At 45.8% G+C, this 13,103-nt stretch overlaps 3 protein-coding genes across 3 annotated transcripts; 2 read left to right on the forward strand and 1 right to left on the reverse strand.

Annotated features, from left to right (window-relative positions):
- Positions 1 to 34: 34 nt before the first annotated feature.
- Positions 35 to 3,761, forward strand: comta (catechol-O-methyltransferase a). The gene is made up of 6 exons (XM_071477512.1): positions 35 to 372; positions 1,147 to 1,306; positions 1,478 to 1,595; positions 1,720 to 1,913; positions 2,946 to 3,077; positions 3,164 to 3,761. Exons 2-6 carry the CDS (start codon positions 1,148 to 1,150, stop codon positions 3,383 to 3,385), a joined length of 825 nt encoding a protein of 274 aa, XP_071333613.1. The 5' UTR covers positions 35 to 372; position 1,147; the 3' UTR covers positions 3,386 to 3,761.
- A 2,897-nt stretch (positions 3,762 to 6,658) lies between these two features.
- On the reverse strand, positions 6,659 to 8,882 carry abt1 (activator of basal transcription 1). Its single transcript, XM_071477532.1, has 5 exons — positions 8,726 to 8,882; positions 7,926 to 8,238; positions 7,603 to 7,778; positions 7,215 to 7,400; positions 6,659 to 7,095 (listed from the first exon to the last, which is right to left on the reverse strand). The coding sequence occupies exons 2-5, from the start codon at positions 8,218 to 8,220 to the stop codon at positions 6,913 to 6,915; spliced, it is 840 nt and encodes a 279-aa protein (XP_071333633.1). The 5' UTR covers positions 8,221 to 8,238; positions 8,726 to 8,882; the 3' UTR covers positions 6,659 to 6,912.
- A 1,263-nt stretch (positions 8,883 to 10,145) lies between these two features.
- Positions 10,146 to 12,958, forward strand: rad51c (RAD51 paralog C). The gene is made up of 4 exons (XM_071477531.1): positions 10,146 to 10,919; positions 11,125 to 11,350; positions 12,081 to 12,297; positions 12,377 to 12,958. The coding sequence occupies exons 1-4, from the start codon at positions 10,802 to 10,804 to the stop codon at positions 12,872 to 12,874; spliced, it is 1,059 nt and encodes a 352-aa protein (XP_071333632.1). The 5' UTR covers positions 10,146 to 10,801; the 3' UTR covers positions 12,875 to 12,958.
- The last annotated feature ends 145 nt before the right edge of the window (positions 12,959 to 13,103 follow it).

Consider the following 13,103-nt stretch of genomic DNA (forward strand, 5'->3'; position numbering starts at 1 on the left):
GGTGGAGGGTTGTACACCACATACAGCCACCCAAGGGTGGAGCAAAACAGACAGACAGGCCAGGGATTAAGAAGCTGATTGGCTGAAACAGGATTAAAATGAGCTGCTGATCAGCACTTCACTGTAGTTCAGATTTACAAGGATATCAGTTTAACTCAGAGACACACAACACAACAGACAGACAGACAGACAGAAAGACAGACAGACAGACAGACAGACAGACAGACAGACAGACAGACAGACAAGACAGACAGACAGACAGACAGACAGACAGACAGACAAGACAGACAGACAAGACAGGACTGAAGAAAAAGGAGAAGAGGAAGAGGAGGGAACCTACATAGGAAACGAAGACCATCATAACAGCAGCTGGTACTGATACTGTAATACTGTCATTCTGTCACACTGTAAGACATAACTTATGGACTTATTCACCCAGTGAATTATAATTATTACAGATAAGATCATTTCTATCAGAGTGTGAATTACTTTAGAGGAGAAGATCTTGCTCAGGGCAGTCAGAGCTCTGGTACTGTTATTAAACAGGATTATTTTATAGCAGCTACTACTCGTTATAGTTTTAATTACTGTTTCAGACTCCCCAGGGTGCACGCAAAAGTCTTCTTCTTGTGTGCAGAGTTGGGGCCAAATGATTAATTTGTGTTGTGCTGATGGTCTCAAATATGGGGTATAAGGTTATGAATGAGTGTCCCAGAACCTGGATCAGGTCCAGCGGAGGAGACATGACTCTTGTCCATCTTTAGCTTTACAGAGTTTTGGTCTGACCACCCACGTTACATGTCCCGGCTAATCATACAGTGATGAACTGTACGGGGGCCAAGTCAGTTCCTGCTATCCGGGGGCAGAAGGTGTTAAAATCTCTAAGCTCATTCTTTCAACAGTCACATTAACAGTTTATAGATATTGTTTGAAGGATCAGACGTCTCAGGGTTGGTGTCCTGGTTCGGGGACTGTGCAGGAGACTTGGTGAACTCTAGTGTGGGGGGTCTAGTGGTATGAAGGCCATGTTGTTGGCCAGCTCTCCACGGTCTTTGAAGATACTGCTTGTCCTGCGGACAAGATCCTGGACTGGACCCCCACAGGACAGTTCGATGGTGACTCTCTGTCTGCCTGTCTGTCTCTCAGGATGTCTGTGCTCACAGTGTTGGCGGTCCTGGTCGGTCTGTACGTGTGTCGTTGCATGATTCCCTGGTTGCTTCAGTCTAACTCCACTTTGGCTCTGCTGTGGTACGACTTTGTGTTGGAGATGACCCTGAACTTCCTGACACGCAAAACACGACCTCAGGTGACCTCTGAATACCTCTCTGTCAGTTCGCCTGTCTCTGTCTCTCAACTGTCGCTCTCTCTCTGACCTGTCTCTCTCTCGGACCTGTCTGTCTCTCTCTGACCTGTCTGTCTCTCTGACCTGTCTCTCTCTCTGACCTGTCTCTCTCTCTCTGACCTGTCTGTCTCTCAGCGCCTCCTGCAGGCAGTCAGTATAAATGCAGTCAGAGGAGATCCAGACAGTGTCATCACAGCCATCGATCACTTCTGTAAACACACAGAGTGGGCGATGAACATAGGAGATGAGAAAGGTACACGTACGCACACACACACACAGACACACACGCACACGCACACACACACACACACACACAAATACACATAGATGTATTCCGTTAATTGCATGTTAATCACGTCACTCTGTCTGTCTCCCAGGAGCCATCTTGGATTCCGTAGTCATGGAAACGTCTCCATCCACCGTGCTGGAGTTGGGGACGTACTGCGGTTACTCTGCTGTCCGCATCACCAGGCTGTTGCCCCAAGCAACAAGGCTGATTACTGTAGAGATGAACCCAGAGTGCGCTTGCGTGGCGCGTCAGGTCATCCAACACGCAGGACTGCAGGACAAGGTCAGAGGTCAGGGGTCAGGGGTCTTCACTCACACATTCTCCGATAAAACTAACCTAACAATAATAAACTCTGAATATGATCCAGGAATTAGCCAGTACCACAGCCCAGCTGGTCTCACAGACCGTAGGCCCAGGTATCAAACAGATGGATGATCACTTGGTTTACCTCACAGGAAGCAGAGAGGACACATGGTTCGAAACAGGAATCCAGACTCATGTCAGCTGAAGGGGACCTTCAACATTTCCCGGAGAAACTGCAGGATGTGACTCCACCTATCTGGAGGGGACTGAAGGACACTGACCTACTGATAGGGCCCAGGTCCCTGAAGAGTTAATCACAGACTGGGTCCCTGACAGGGCCAAATAACTAGTCACTGTAAAAGGATGGAAGAGTTCTGTGGACCAGAGACAGCAGGTTCCAATGAACATGAAGCTCCCAAAGTTGTCCTTGAAAGAGGCTTGTGATCCCTGAGAACCAGATCACCTGTGGTGGACTAGGTCCCACCAGGATGAGGCTGACCTGTTCCACCCGGTCTCTCTGGAGAAGTAGTTCAGGAGGATGAAGGGAGAGGAGGCGCACAGGTGGCCCTCTGCCATCTGAGGTCCCATCACACCCATGTCCAAAGCAGGACCATGACCTGTTTCTTAGTAGCAAAGAGACCAGCTACAGCTGTACTAAAGTGATCCAAGATCTTTTTTACCCCCTATGGCTTCAGCCTCCATTATCTGAGGACCTGGTCTGACCTGTTTGCCCTTAAGAACTTTAACTGTGGATGTGCCCATGCTCATCATCAAATGCAAAAGGGAAAGACACAGAACTCAAAGGGACTGTTTTCAAAACCTGGAGGCAGAACCTGGTGTATTACCTGTATCTCTCTTAGGGGTTGAAGCCAACAGTTAAAGCATCCACTTGTTTCCTGCAACAAAGTCTGATTTCTTGTGGGACAATGGCTGCACACATCCACAGTGAAGAAATCTTTAGATTAAAGTAGTTATGGGTGTATTTATTGATTACACATGTCACTCTGGCAGGTGTGTGTGCTGGAAGGCAAATCAGCTGACCTCATTCCCAGGATGGCCAAAATGTTTGGGATCCAGACGTTTGACTTTGTTTTCCTCGACCACTGGAAGGACTGCTACTTGCCGGACATCAGATTGCTGGAGGTAATGACTTCAGACTGATCTCTGATCCGCAAATCCACTGTATGTTCTGACCTGTGACCTTAAAATCCCACCCCCCATCCTTGCAGGACTACAGTCTCCTGGCCCAGGGGTCGGTGGTCCTGGCTGATAATGTGGTCTGTCCCGGAGCTCCAGACTACCTGAACTACATCAGATCCAACCTGAATTACAGGAGCAGGTTCTTCCAGGCTCATCTTGAGTACACCAGAATCCTGGATGGACTGGAGAGGTCTGAGTACCTGGGTTGCACACAGGGAAAGAGACATGTAGACAGGGAGACAGACAGGTAGACAAAAAAATAAACAAAATATCCTGAGTTTATCCTCAGGATGTTTTGAAACTGCCATATCTATGTAGGAGAAGAGTAAATCTGCAGTATTAAGGTGTTGACTGTTGCCAGACAGGAAGGGAAACAAGCTCTGTAGTTTCTGAGTCTGTATGTAACAGTATCACAGCTGACCACACTATTTATTAGACCCATCCCTTCCATATGTAATGGACAGCTCCTCTGTGCTCATGAGATGAACTGAGTATAATTATTATTTATCATATTGTAATTTATATTTGCATATCATTGTATATTTACTGCTCATCTGTCAATATGAACAACTTTCTGTGCTATAGGTTTCTGAACTGTCATGCCAATAAAGTTTATTTGAATTGGAATTTCACAGTACTCTTCAATGTTGGATGGAGGTTGAGAACAACACTTGTGGACTGGCAAACAGGGGTGATGGTTCCCATTTCAAAAAAAGGGGACTGGAGAGTGTGTTGGAATTATCTGGTTATCAGACTGCTCAGCCTCTGGGGAAAGCCTGTGCCAGGGTGGCAGAAAGAAGCCTCTGACCATTTGTTGAATTTCAGATTCAGGAGGAGCAATGCAGATTCCATCTTCCCATGGGACAGTGGACCAACTCTTTACCCTGGTCCTGAAGTTACTCTGCTGCTCTGCTCCTGTCACTCACCTTGCAGGTCTGAACAAAACATGGTTCACTTGGAGGCAGACATAAGGGAAATGATGGCCACAAAGAAACAGAGAGAGCCATGCAGTCTGCTTCACTGGGCCAATAACCACAACACAGTGCTATCGTATATGTTCGTCTGTGTTTTTAGGCTTGTCTTCAATGTGGTTTTTTTTTTTGTTTTTTTTTAAGCAGTTCTGTCAGACGTGTATGTCACTTGTTGAAAATATCATTGCACTCTGCACTTAACGGTCATGAAAATATCTTTTTTATGGAAAATACTTTGCCTATCGGTGTTTGGGCCTGGGAACCTACACCCGAGAGCACCTGCTCTCCCTACACTTAACTGGTGTAGCTCCACCAGTCATTTTACCTGCCGACTGTGTGGAAATCCTACGGCCTGGTAAATAGCCAGAGAGGAGGAAGAAAGTTAGGAAAAAGCGAGGCTCAAGGGGGTAGCGTAAGGCACAAACTCAGGAGACACCACCACAGATTTCCACTGCCTGCAATCACTCTGTCCAATGTTCGTTCGGTAAGCAATAAACTTGATCACTGTCATTCTCGTTTTTGTGCCCAGACCAAATGACGAAGCAGCAGGGAGAGAATAGCAGAGACCTATAATAATGCACTCGCCTGCTCTGCAGACCAACCCATCTTCGTTCTCTGGGACTTTAACTCCTGTAACTTGTCTAACCATCTGCCTACCGTATGCAATATGTCGACTGTCCCACATGTTTAAATCAGACCCTTGATCGCTGTTACATCATATATTAAATTTTGTGAGGACTGTGTGTCTGAAACAAAGACTGTCGATCTGGGCTTTTTGTAGAATGAGATGCTTGGCCTGATGGTACATGGCTGCTGAGGGTGGTCAAACCTGGCTTGTTGCCCCATGAAACTGCTGCACAGTAGCTTTGACCAGGTCTCTCAGGGTGTCATATCGTCGTGGATATGACACCCTGAGGGGCCTGGTCGAAGCCAGTGGTGGTAATCCTGCAGAACATGGATCACTGGAGCTCTGAGGTGTCTTTGGTCTTCCGCCTAACCAATCTTGGACTTTATTGGTGGCCAAGCAGTAAAGCTGTGTAGGCAGCCAGTGTATTTCTACCTTTTCTTTTTCATCTTCTGCATCTTCTTCTGCCGTGGGAGTCCTCTAGAACTGTATAAAGTTTTGAAATTTGACACACTGATTGAGGACATGATGCTTTTCACCAAGTTTCATGTCCATGTCTCAAGTGCTCCAGCAACACCAACAGGTCAAAATTGCAGGTGTGTTCATGTATATAATTTTGAAATCATATGCTCAATTTTCAAAAATGAGGCCGACTTTGTTGCATTTCCCCCCTAAAGCCTAAGCCCCGAACCCTCACAGACTTAAGGGACAACATCAGGTGAGCGAAGTAAGAGGCTTCGAGGGCTCAAAATAGGGTAGAGAGGGCAGCACTTTGTAACATATCACGTTACTTTGATGTTTTGGTTAGTTCCTTCTATGCTTGTTTGTCAACTGTTCTTTTTTTCCATTTTATGGTGGTTATGGATAAATTTCTAGGCCGGTAACCATGGTAATCTGTGTTTAATGTCATACCATTATGAACTGTTGGTAACTCTCTCTCAAGTGGGTAATTCTCTGATGGTTTTACATAGACAGCTCTAAACCCTCAAGCACTGAGCGGGAACTCTTAAGTGTGAACATTGTAATTGGGCCATGTTCTTGAGAACCGCAAAATTACTGCCACCAATTGGCCTCTAGGGCAACAGGTAAAAATACATTAAGGCTAATAAGTAATGCCATGTTTTCCTTAAAAACACAATTGTTGCTTCTGGTTTTACCATCAAAAGTCAAAACATGGTGTCATTCTAAATGATGCAGCCGCCATTTTGGATTTAATCTGAAAGCATTTATTTGCTGCTTCTTTTGTCTTTTGTCCAATCGGTACCAAAGTTGGCACAGTTGATCTTCAGACCAAGATTCACAAAAGTGTGATGACAAATGTATGACATTGTGTTTCCATGGAAATCCAGGCCTGCTAGGCTGCATCCAACTCCACACTGTTTATGTGTGACTGTGGACAATTTAAATGTATAAATGTTTTGAGGATTTTTTTTCTCTTTTCATGAGCTCATGATATTAAACAATGAAACACTTCCTGTTACCTGTACCTCCATTATCATTACAACAAACACACCTGTCACAGTGGGAAGCTGCGAGAGATCTTGTCCTCTGGCGGGAGGGAGTAACCTCCAGGTGTTTTAACCTCCAAGTGAAGCTCCTCACCAACACGTGAAAGAAGCAGATGGAGAAACCATGTCATACAGAGGTAGAACAGGTGTGACAACAGGACAGGTAGAAGGACGAGGACCACAGGAGACTCTGAAGACAGACGCTGTCCTGTTCAGTCTGTGAAATCCCATCAAACACATATGTGATTTTGGGCTGTATAAATAAAGTTGACTTTACTTGGGAAGAGTAATCATGATATGAATAAAAAGCAGGTACAGGTGAGTGATGAGGGCATCAGCTGGTTTGTTGAGTAAAGACACTGATGATCAATAAGTAAGAACAGACTCTAACTAGTGAGGCGGGAAAGTCAAAGGTCAGCAAACAGTTCAATAAAGTTTATAACAGCAGCTTACAAAGCTAAGTACAGAGTTCTGATAACATCAACAAGTCTAATAGGTTGAAGAAAATCTGCTTATTCGAACAGCCTGATGGCTCAGCCCTTCCAGCACAAAAGGCCTGTGATTGGCCAGTGAAGGTGGGCGTGTCAGCACCAGTTCATCACACTCTGCCTTCTGTTTCTATGGAAACAGTCCTCCTTATCATCCTCTAGTCGCTATCAGCTGACTTTATGCTGTCACTCTGATTGGTTGGCGTTGAAAATTTTGGTCAGCAGGGAGACATTTGATTGGCTCTTTTGCTGTATGAGGCGGGCCTTCTTCAGGTGCTTCTCGGCAACCAAGTCTTTCTTCTTCTTCTTCTTCATCTGGATCTCCTCCTCCGTCTGACGCTGAGTGAAGTCCCACGTCTTTTCGTCCACCTGATGATGACAAAGAAGTTTTACAACCAACACTACCTACAGGTGTATTTTTAGCATGACTCTACCTATATTGAGGCTGCAGGTGGATTCAGGTGAGAGAATGTGTAGTTTAGAGTTACCTGTTCTCCATCTCTCTGTCTCTTCCTCCTTAGGTTCTCCAGGTGAGCGCTCTTCTCCACACTGTTCAGGTAAAAGTTTGTTTCTCTCTTTGCTTGAGAAACTTCGGTCCTGAGTCTCTGCTGCAGAACTGTCTGCTCATAGGCCAGTCGCTCGCTCAGGTGAGTCCACTGGAACCTGTGCAGGTACTACAGACAGACAAGTAGAGAGACAGACAGGTGAGTCCACTGGAACCTGTGCAGGTACTACAGACAGACAAGTAGAGAGACAGACAGGTGAGTCCACTGGAAACCATGCAGGTACTACAGACAAGTAGAGGGACAGACAGCCTGTCTTTTGAAATAATGAAATAAAATAAGTCAAGGTCACGTGTTGCCAGGCAGGCTGTACCTTGATGCACCAGAGGTCGGAGGAGAAGCGTTGGCGTTTCCTGGTTCCCATCGGCGTGTTGTGGAGAGATGCCGCCACTCTCTTCGCCACTCGTTTATCTCTGAACTCCACCCATCCTTCAGTAAAATCACACCTCCTCAAACCAGATTTCCTCTTCCTCATCCTCACCTGCCGGTCTGAGGGATCGACACAGTGTTGAACGAGATGAGAATAGAGGAAGCAGAGACAAGGAGAGGAGAAAGGAAACAGTGATCTCTCTATAACATCGTGACATCTGTTATGATTAGAGGCTGTGTGTGTGTGTGTGTGTGTGTTTATTTTACCCTCAGGTTGTAAAAATATTCGTCCGATCTCTCCGTACACTGACAACAGATTCCTCAGGTGTTTAGGGCGGAGCCTCGGAGGAATGTGACCCAGGTAGATGATACCTGGAACACACTTCCCGTCTGAACAGGAAGTAATTCCAACACCTTTTTGTTTGGTCTTCTTTTTCATCCCAGCAGCATCTTCATCATCACCTCTGTCTGCAGCTGCTCCTTCCTCCTCCTCCTCCTCCTCCTCCTCCTCTCTCTGAGCTGTTGCCTTCCTCTCCTCCTCCACTTCCTCTCTTCTCTCCATCCCTCTGCACTGTGATCACTGTGAACAGAAACAGTAGAAGCAAACTGAAGACAGGATGACTGAAGCATGTGGACAGCAGCTGAGACCTGAATCAGATCTGACTCAGAGTCAGTGTTTGGTCTGGTTGTATTTGTGATGGATTCACCAGGAAAATAAAGACTTCCTCCTCCATGACTGTAAAAAAATAACTGGAAATAACTTCACAAGCAGGTGAGACTAATTTCAAAGAAACTAAATACAGCTGAAATTTGTTTCTTAATAACAGTGACACACGGTATTTGTCCACATTGACTTCAGTTAAAACCGACTTGATCTTAAAACATTTGAAGTGTAGAAACATGTTGACAGTTTTTACAGTGACGACTTTAAAGGTGAGTTAAATGAACACGTTTCCCTCACAGTGACATTTAATGTGAAATCTGATCAGCTTCGTCATCGTCGCTTCCGGGTTCCCCTCTTTCACATTAAAACGCTGTAACTAAATGAATAAGGAATAAAACCTCACCTCCAGTTTGTCGTTAAATCTTCAACACTTTCTTTTGAACGGCGGCAGCTCGCTCTCATGTGCCGCAAATACGTCGCGTTTAGATGACGAAACAGAGCGTCGGCACAGCTGATATACGACTTCCACCTATGTCTTCAAAATAAAACGTTGAGAACTGAAGAAATAGCCTGTTCAGAAAATAAGAGGTAACTGTTCTCTTCTGTTATAATGGTGACAGATTTTTTTAATTATTTGATAAGACGTGTTTGAGTTAAAACTGACATGCAGACAAAGTTGTTATTTAACGTTTAGCCGTGTTCAGTTTATCAGTTGATTGACTAAAGATAATTTAATAAACATTCTCTCGTTATTCATCAATTATTAGAAAACGTATTCTCTAATTATAAATATCTAGTATGAAAAACACTTAGACCCTGAATTAAATAAAGAAAATATAACAAAGCCACATAATAACATTACAGGGTCTTTGGACGTGGAGGGTGATCGTTAAAGCTATCTGAAATTGAACATAAATTAAACTCTTACTTTGAAAAGTCAAACCGGAACTGTTCAGCGGGTGTGGCGCATGGACGTGTCATCAGACCGGGACGCCGGGTGGACGTGTCATCAGACCGGGACGCCGCTCAGCCCTGCAGCAGCTGTTTCCAGGGGCCACTCGTGGTATTACAGCGAAAAATCCGCTGCGGCCCAAAAAGCATTTTCCCACAGAGCGCGACAGTAAAAGAGGCCTGTCACACTGCGGACACAGCCACACATCAGTCTCTCTGTTCTACATGTTTCATCCACGGGGTTTTCATCTGTGTAAAAGTTTTTCAAAGCTCAGAAAAGTCTTTTTTCTCTGAGTGACGTCACCACTGTGTACGTGCACTCTATCCGCGGTCCCGCTGTGTCTCGGGAACGAGCATGGTTGCTAGGTTACTGCTGGCGTCGTCAGGACGAGAACAAGTTAATGAAAAGTGAATAAACAACAAAGGCGAGTTTTCTTCTACACAAACCAAGGTTCAGCGATTTTGTGATTTTTTTTTCCGCATTTATTCGTCGTTTTTTTCATCACTTCCTCCGTCAGTTTCTTCAGGTGTTTTAATTTCAGTCCCTGAGCTTCTGTGATAGTTTGTGTGATGTGTGAGCAGCAGAGTCTCCTCCTGACTGCAGGTCACCACCTGTCATCAACAACCACCGCCTCAGTATTTATAGATGAGGGACCTTCACTGTGTCAGCGGGTTCAACTAGAACTGAGTCCGGCCTGGACGCAGCGTCCTCCGGGTCAGCAGCGGGGGCCTGAGCCGCTGCAGCCCGCGGCCCCTCTCTGTCCCTGAGGGAGGAACCGGCCTCATCACCGCCTCTGACTCCCTCAGTGTGAGCTCAGTGTACAGTAAATGTTCAGAGGCATTCTTCATTTAAATTACATCTTTATAAAAATAATTTTGATATATTTTTCATTTTCAAATCAAATATCTGTGAAACAGTGAAACATAGAAAGAGCAGTGACGGGACATGAAGCTTCACTACAGCCCTGCAGTTCTTTAAAGAAGACATGTCGTATAATCTGCTGCTCAATGACAGAAAGTAAACGTGATAACTTTATATGATGAGTTGTAGTTTTCTGTCACACGCAGCATCAATATCTTAAAATTGCCTAAAAGACAATTTAAACGTAATATTTCTGCCTGGTTATGATTTTTTTAAATGTTGATTCTAATGTGACTTTAGCTTCAGACTGAATGTTGTTGCTGTATAATCCGTGTTTCAGGCCCCGGGCCGGTCCTGTGTTCAACATCTGTTCAACATCAGGCCGCCAGCAGAGCTCTCGTGAACGCGCAGCAACAGATCGAGAACGTTTTTCGCTCGTTCTCATCGCCCAAAGGCATGATGGGAGTGACACTACTGCGCAGTCTCTATGGGCCGCATAACGCGGAAGTAACCCGGAAGCCAGAAACTCTTTCGGCGTATGCGCCAGAAGAGCAACTTGTATTGAACTGAATGGCGCCATTTTTAGATCCGGCATCCAGGTCTTATTATACATCCACGGGCGGCATGTTTTAAAGAGGACATTAGCGTTAGCAGTTAGCAGTGAAGATGCAGAGGGCCGTCTCCAGTTTGTCTCTCAGTCCCAGCGTTAAAGCGAAACTTGTCAGCGCCGGTTTCCAGTTCACCGCAGACCTGCTGCACCTGAAACCGCCTCAACTCAGCCGAGGTAGCGGCGGTGTTTACCCGCACTCCCACCAAATTCCACTCAAAATAAGTCTGTTTTTAATGTAGTATCTTCACAGGACTCTAGTCAAACTACCCGAGTTTTAGTGTTCTCATATGATTAACTGATTAACTGACTAAATAAAACAGTTTACAGCTGCTGATCTGATCCTGGAGCCTTGTTTACTGTGGCATTGATCCTGTTGCAGAGGCCGGCCTGTCCCAGCAGGAGGCGCTGGAGGTGCTGCAGGCTGTGAAGAGAGGAGGGGGGGCGTCCGTCTCTCTGACAGCTCTGGAGCTCCTGCAGAAGGAGGAGGAGACAAGGAGCATCGTGACCTTCTCCTCTCATCTGGACGCTGCTCTTGGAGGAGGATTTCCTGTCGGGAAAACAACAGAAATCTGTGGAGCCCCAGGAGTTGGAAAAACACAACTGTGGTCAGACACACACACACACACACACACACACACACACACACACACAGTAACTGCTCCTCCATCACTGTGTTGACACCTTGTCTTAAAATAAAGGTTAGAATGTAAAGAGAAGTCATGATGATAAATGATCAATAACATCAGACTGGAGATGAGACAGAAGAGACTTTATGTAGTTTTATATCAGAACCTCGTGTCTCTGTCCATATTCAGGTCTGGACTTCACCTGATGGATTTATTCTGTTTCTGTAGGCTGAAAACTAAAATTAAAGCAGAGTGAACAAATTATTTTGAAAAGAAGATCAAGCGGTGCCCCAGTGGCTTACCTGGTAGAGCTATCTACTCTATTCTATCTTTGTGAGGACCAGTGTGACATGTTGGCTGCTACTCTCAGACCTGGTTTTAAGGGGCTTGTTTTTATATCCCAGTGGGGACTGAGCCTGTACACACACTAACCCACTGGGTTTGTCATACACGTGGTGAACAGACACAGATCAGCTGAGTTCAGGGTCAGAGTTTGTTAAATCTACTTTCTGGTCTCGAGCCCTGAACATGTTGTTTCACGTCGCCGCTGAAACAACCAAACACACGACAGCAGAGAAGACTGTCAGATAAACAATGTGACTCTCTTTTTTTCTCATTGGTTCCCAGGTATAACGGTAGATTGCTATCACTGATCATGTGACCTGTGTGTTGATGATGTCACTCATCATGTGACCTGTGTGTTGCTCAGCCTGCAGCTCGCGGTGGACGTCCAGGTGCCTCAGTGTTTTGGGGGGGTCGGAGGTCAGGCGATCTACATTGACACCGAGGGCAGTTTCCTGCTGCAGAGAGTTGTTGACTTGGCTACTGCTGCCGTCAGACACTGCTCCTTATTGGTTGAAGATGACGAGCAGCGGGATGCCATGACAACCTTCACTGTGGAGACCATCCTGTCCAACATCTTCTTGGTAATAATGACAGGTTATCATGGTATATTAATTCACACGTCTTAATAAGACTGATTCTGATTGGCCATCTGTCCCTCAGGTGCGTTGTCATGACTACGTGGAGCTCCTGGCCGAGCTTCACCTGTTACCTGACTTCCTGTCGGACCACCCAAGGGCCCGCCTCCTGGTGATTGACAGTGTGGCGTTTCCATTCAGACAGTTTGACGACCTGTCGCATAGGACTCGCCTTCTCCACAGCCTTGCCTTGCAGCTAGTTGCCATGGCAACCAGACACCACGTTGCTGTGGTGATCACCAACCACATGACCACACGGCTGCGAGGCAGCCAATCACAGCTGGTTCCTGCCCTTGGGGAGAGCTGGGGCCATGCCTCCACAATCAGGCTCCTTCTACAATGGGCAGGGTCACAACGACTTGCAGCCATTTTTAAATCTCCAGGTCACGTGGACACCACCGTTCAATACCAAATTACCTCCGACGGGTTCAGGGATGCCGACCAATCAGAGCAGCCACAGAGCAAACGGCCCCGAACACATGCCAACCAATCAGCTGCCAGCCAGCCAGATGCCTGCTGCTGATTGGTCAGACTGGTTGTTTATCTTCAGTGAAGAATCTGTATATGTGTAAAATAAACATTTATCAGCTGCACTCATGAACATTAACACGTGATCAGATGATTTACTATAATTATGAGTTAGTTGTGCATCACACAGGTATGTTACAGGTGCAGCTTCTGTATTCATTTAGTCATTTAGTCATTTAGCAGACGCTTTTATTCAAAGCGACTTACAGAACGGGGAACAATCA

This window comes from Trachinotus anak, unplaced genomic scaffold (assembly GCF_046630095.1).
Source record: "Trachinotus anak isolate AG129_WGS33_773 ecotype Australia unplaced genomic scaffold, CSIRO_AGI_Tana_v1 ptg000004l, whole genome shotgun sequence".
NCBI classification, from domain to species: Eukaryota; Metazoa; Chordata; class Actinopteri; order Carangiformes; family Carangidae; genus Trachinotus; species Trachinotus anak.

Coding starts and splice junctions, on each gene's coding strand:
- abt1 (XM_071477532.1), bottom strand. CDS start 8,220: ATGGAGAGAAGAGAGGAAGTGGAGGAGGAGAGGAAGGCAACAGCTCAG. Junction 7,779..7,925: donor AATATTTTTACAACCTGAGG/GTAAAATAAACA, acceptor TCGATCCCTCAG/ACCGGCAGGTGAGGATGAGG. Junction 7,401..7,602: donor CCGACCTCTGGTGCATCAAG/GTACAGCCTGCC, acceptor GTCTGTCTGTAG/TACCTGCACAGGTTCCAGTG.
- rad51c (XM_071477531.1), top strand. CDS start 10,802: ATGCAGAGGGCCGTCTCCAGTTTGTCTCTCAGTCCCAGCGTTAAAGCG. Junction 11,351..12,080: donor GTTGGAAAAACACAACTGTG/GTCAGACACACA, acceptor TGTGTTGCTCAG/CCTGCAGCTCGCGGTGGACG. Junction 12,298..12,376: donor TCCTGTCCAACATCTTCTTG/GTAATAATGACA, acceptor TCTGTCCCTCAG/GTGCGTTGTCATGACTACGT.
- comta (XM_071477512.1), top strand. CDS start 1,148: ATGTCTGTGCTCACAGTGTTGGCGGTCCTGGTCGGTCTGTACGTGTGT. Junction 1,596..1,719: donor GAACATAGGAGATGAGAAAG/GTACACGTACGC, acceptor TCTGTCTCCCAG/GAGCCATCTTGGATTCCGTA. Junction 3,078..3,163: donor CGGACATCAGATTGCTGGAG/GTAATGACTTCA, acceptor CCATCCTTGCAG/GACTACAGTCTCCTGGCCCA.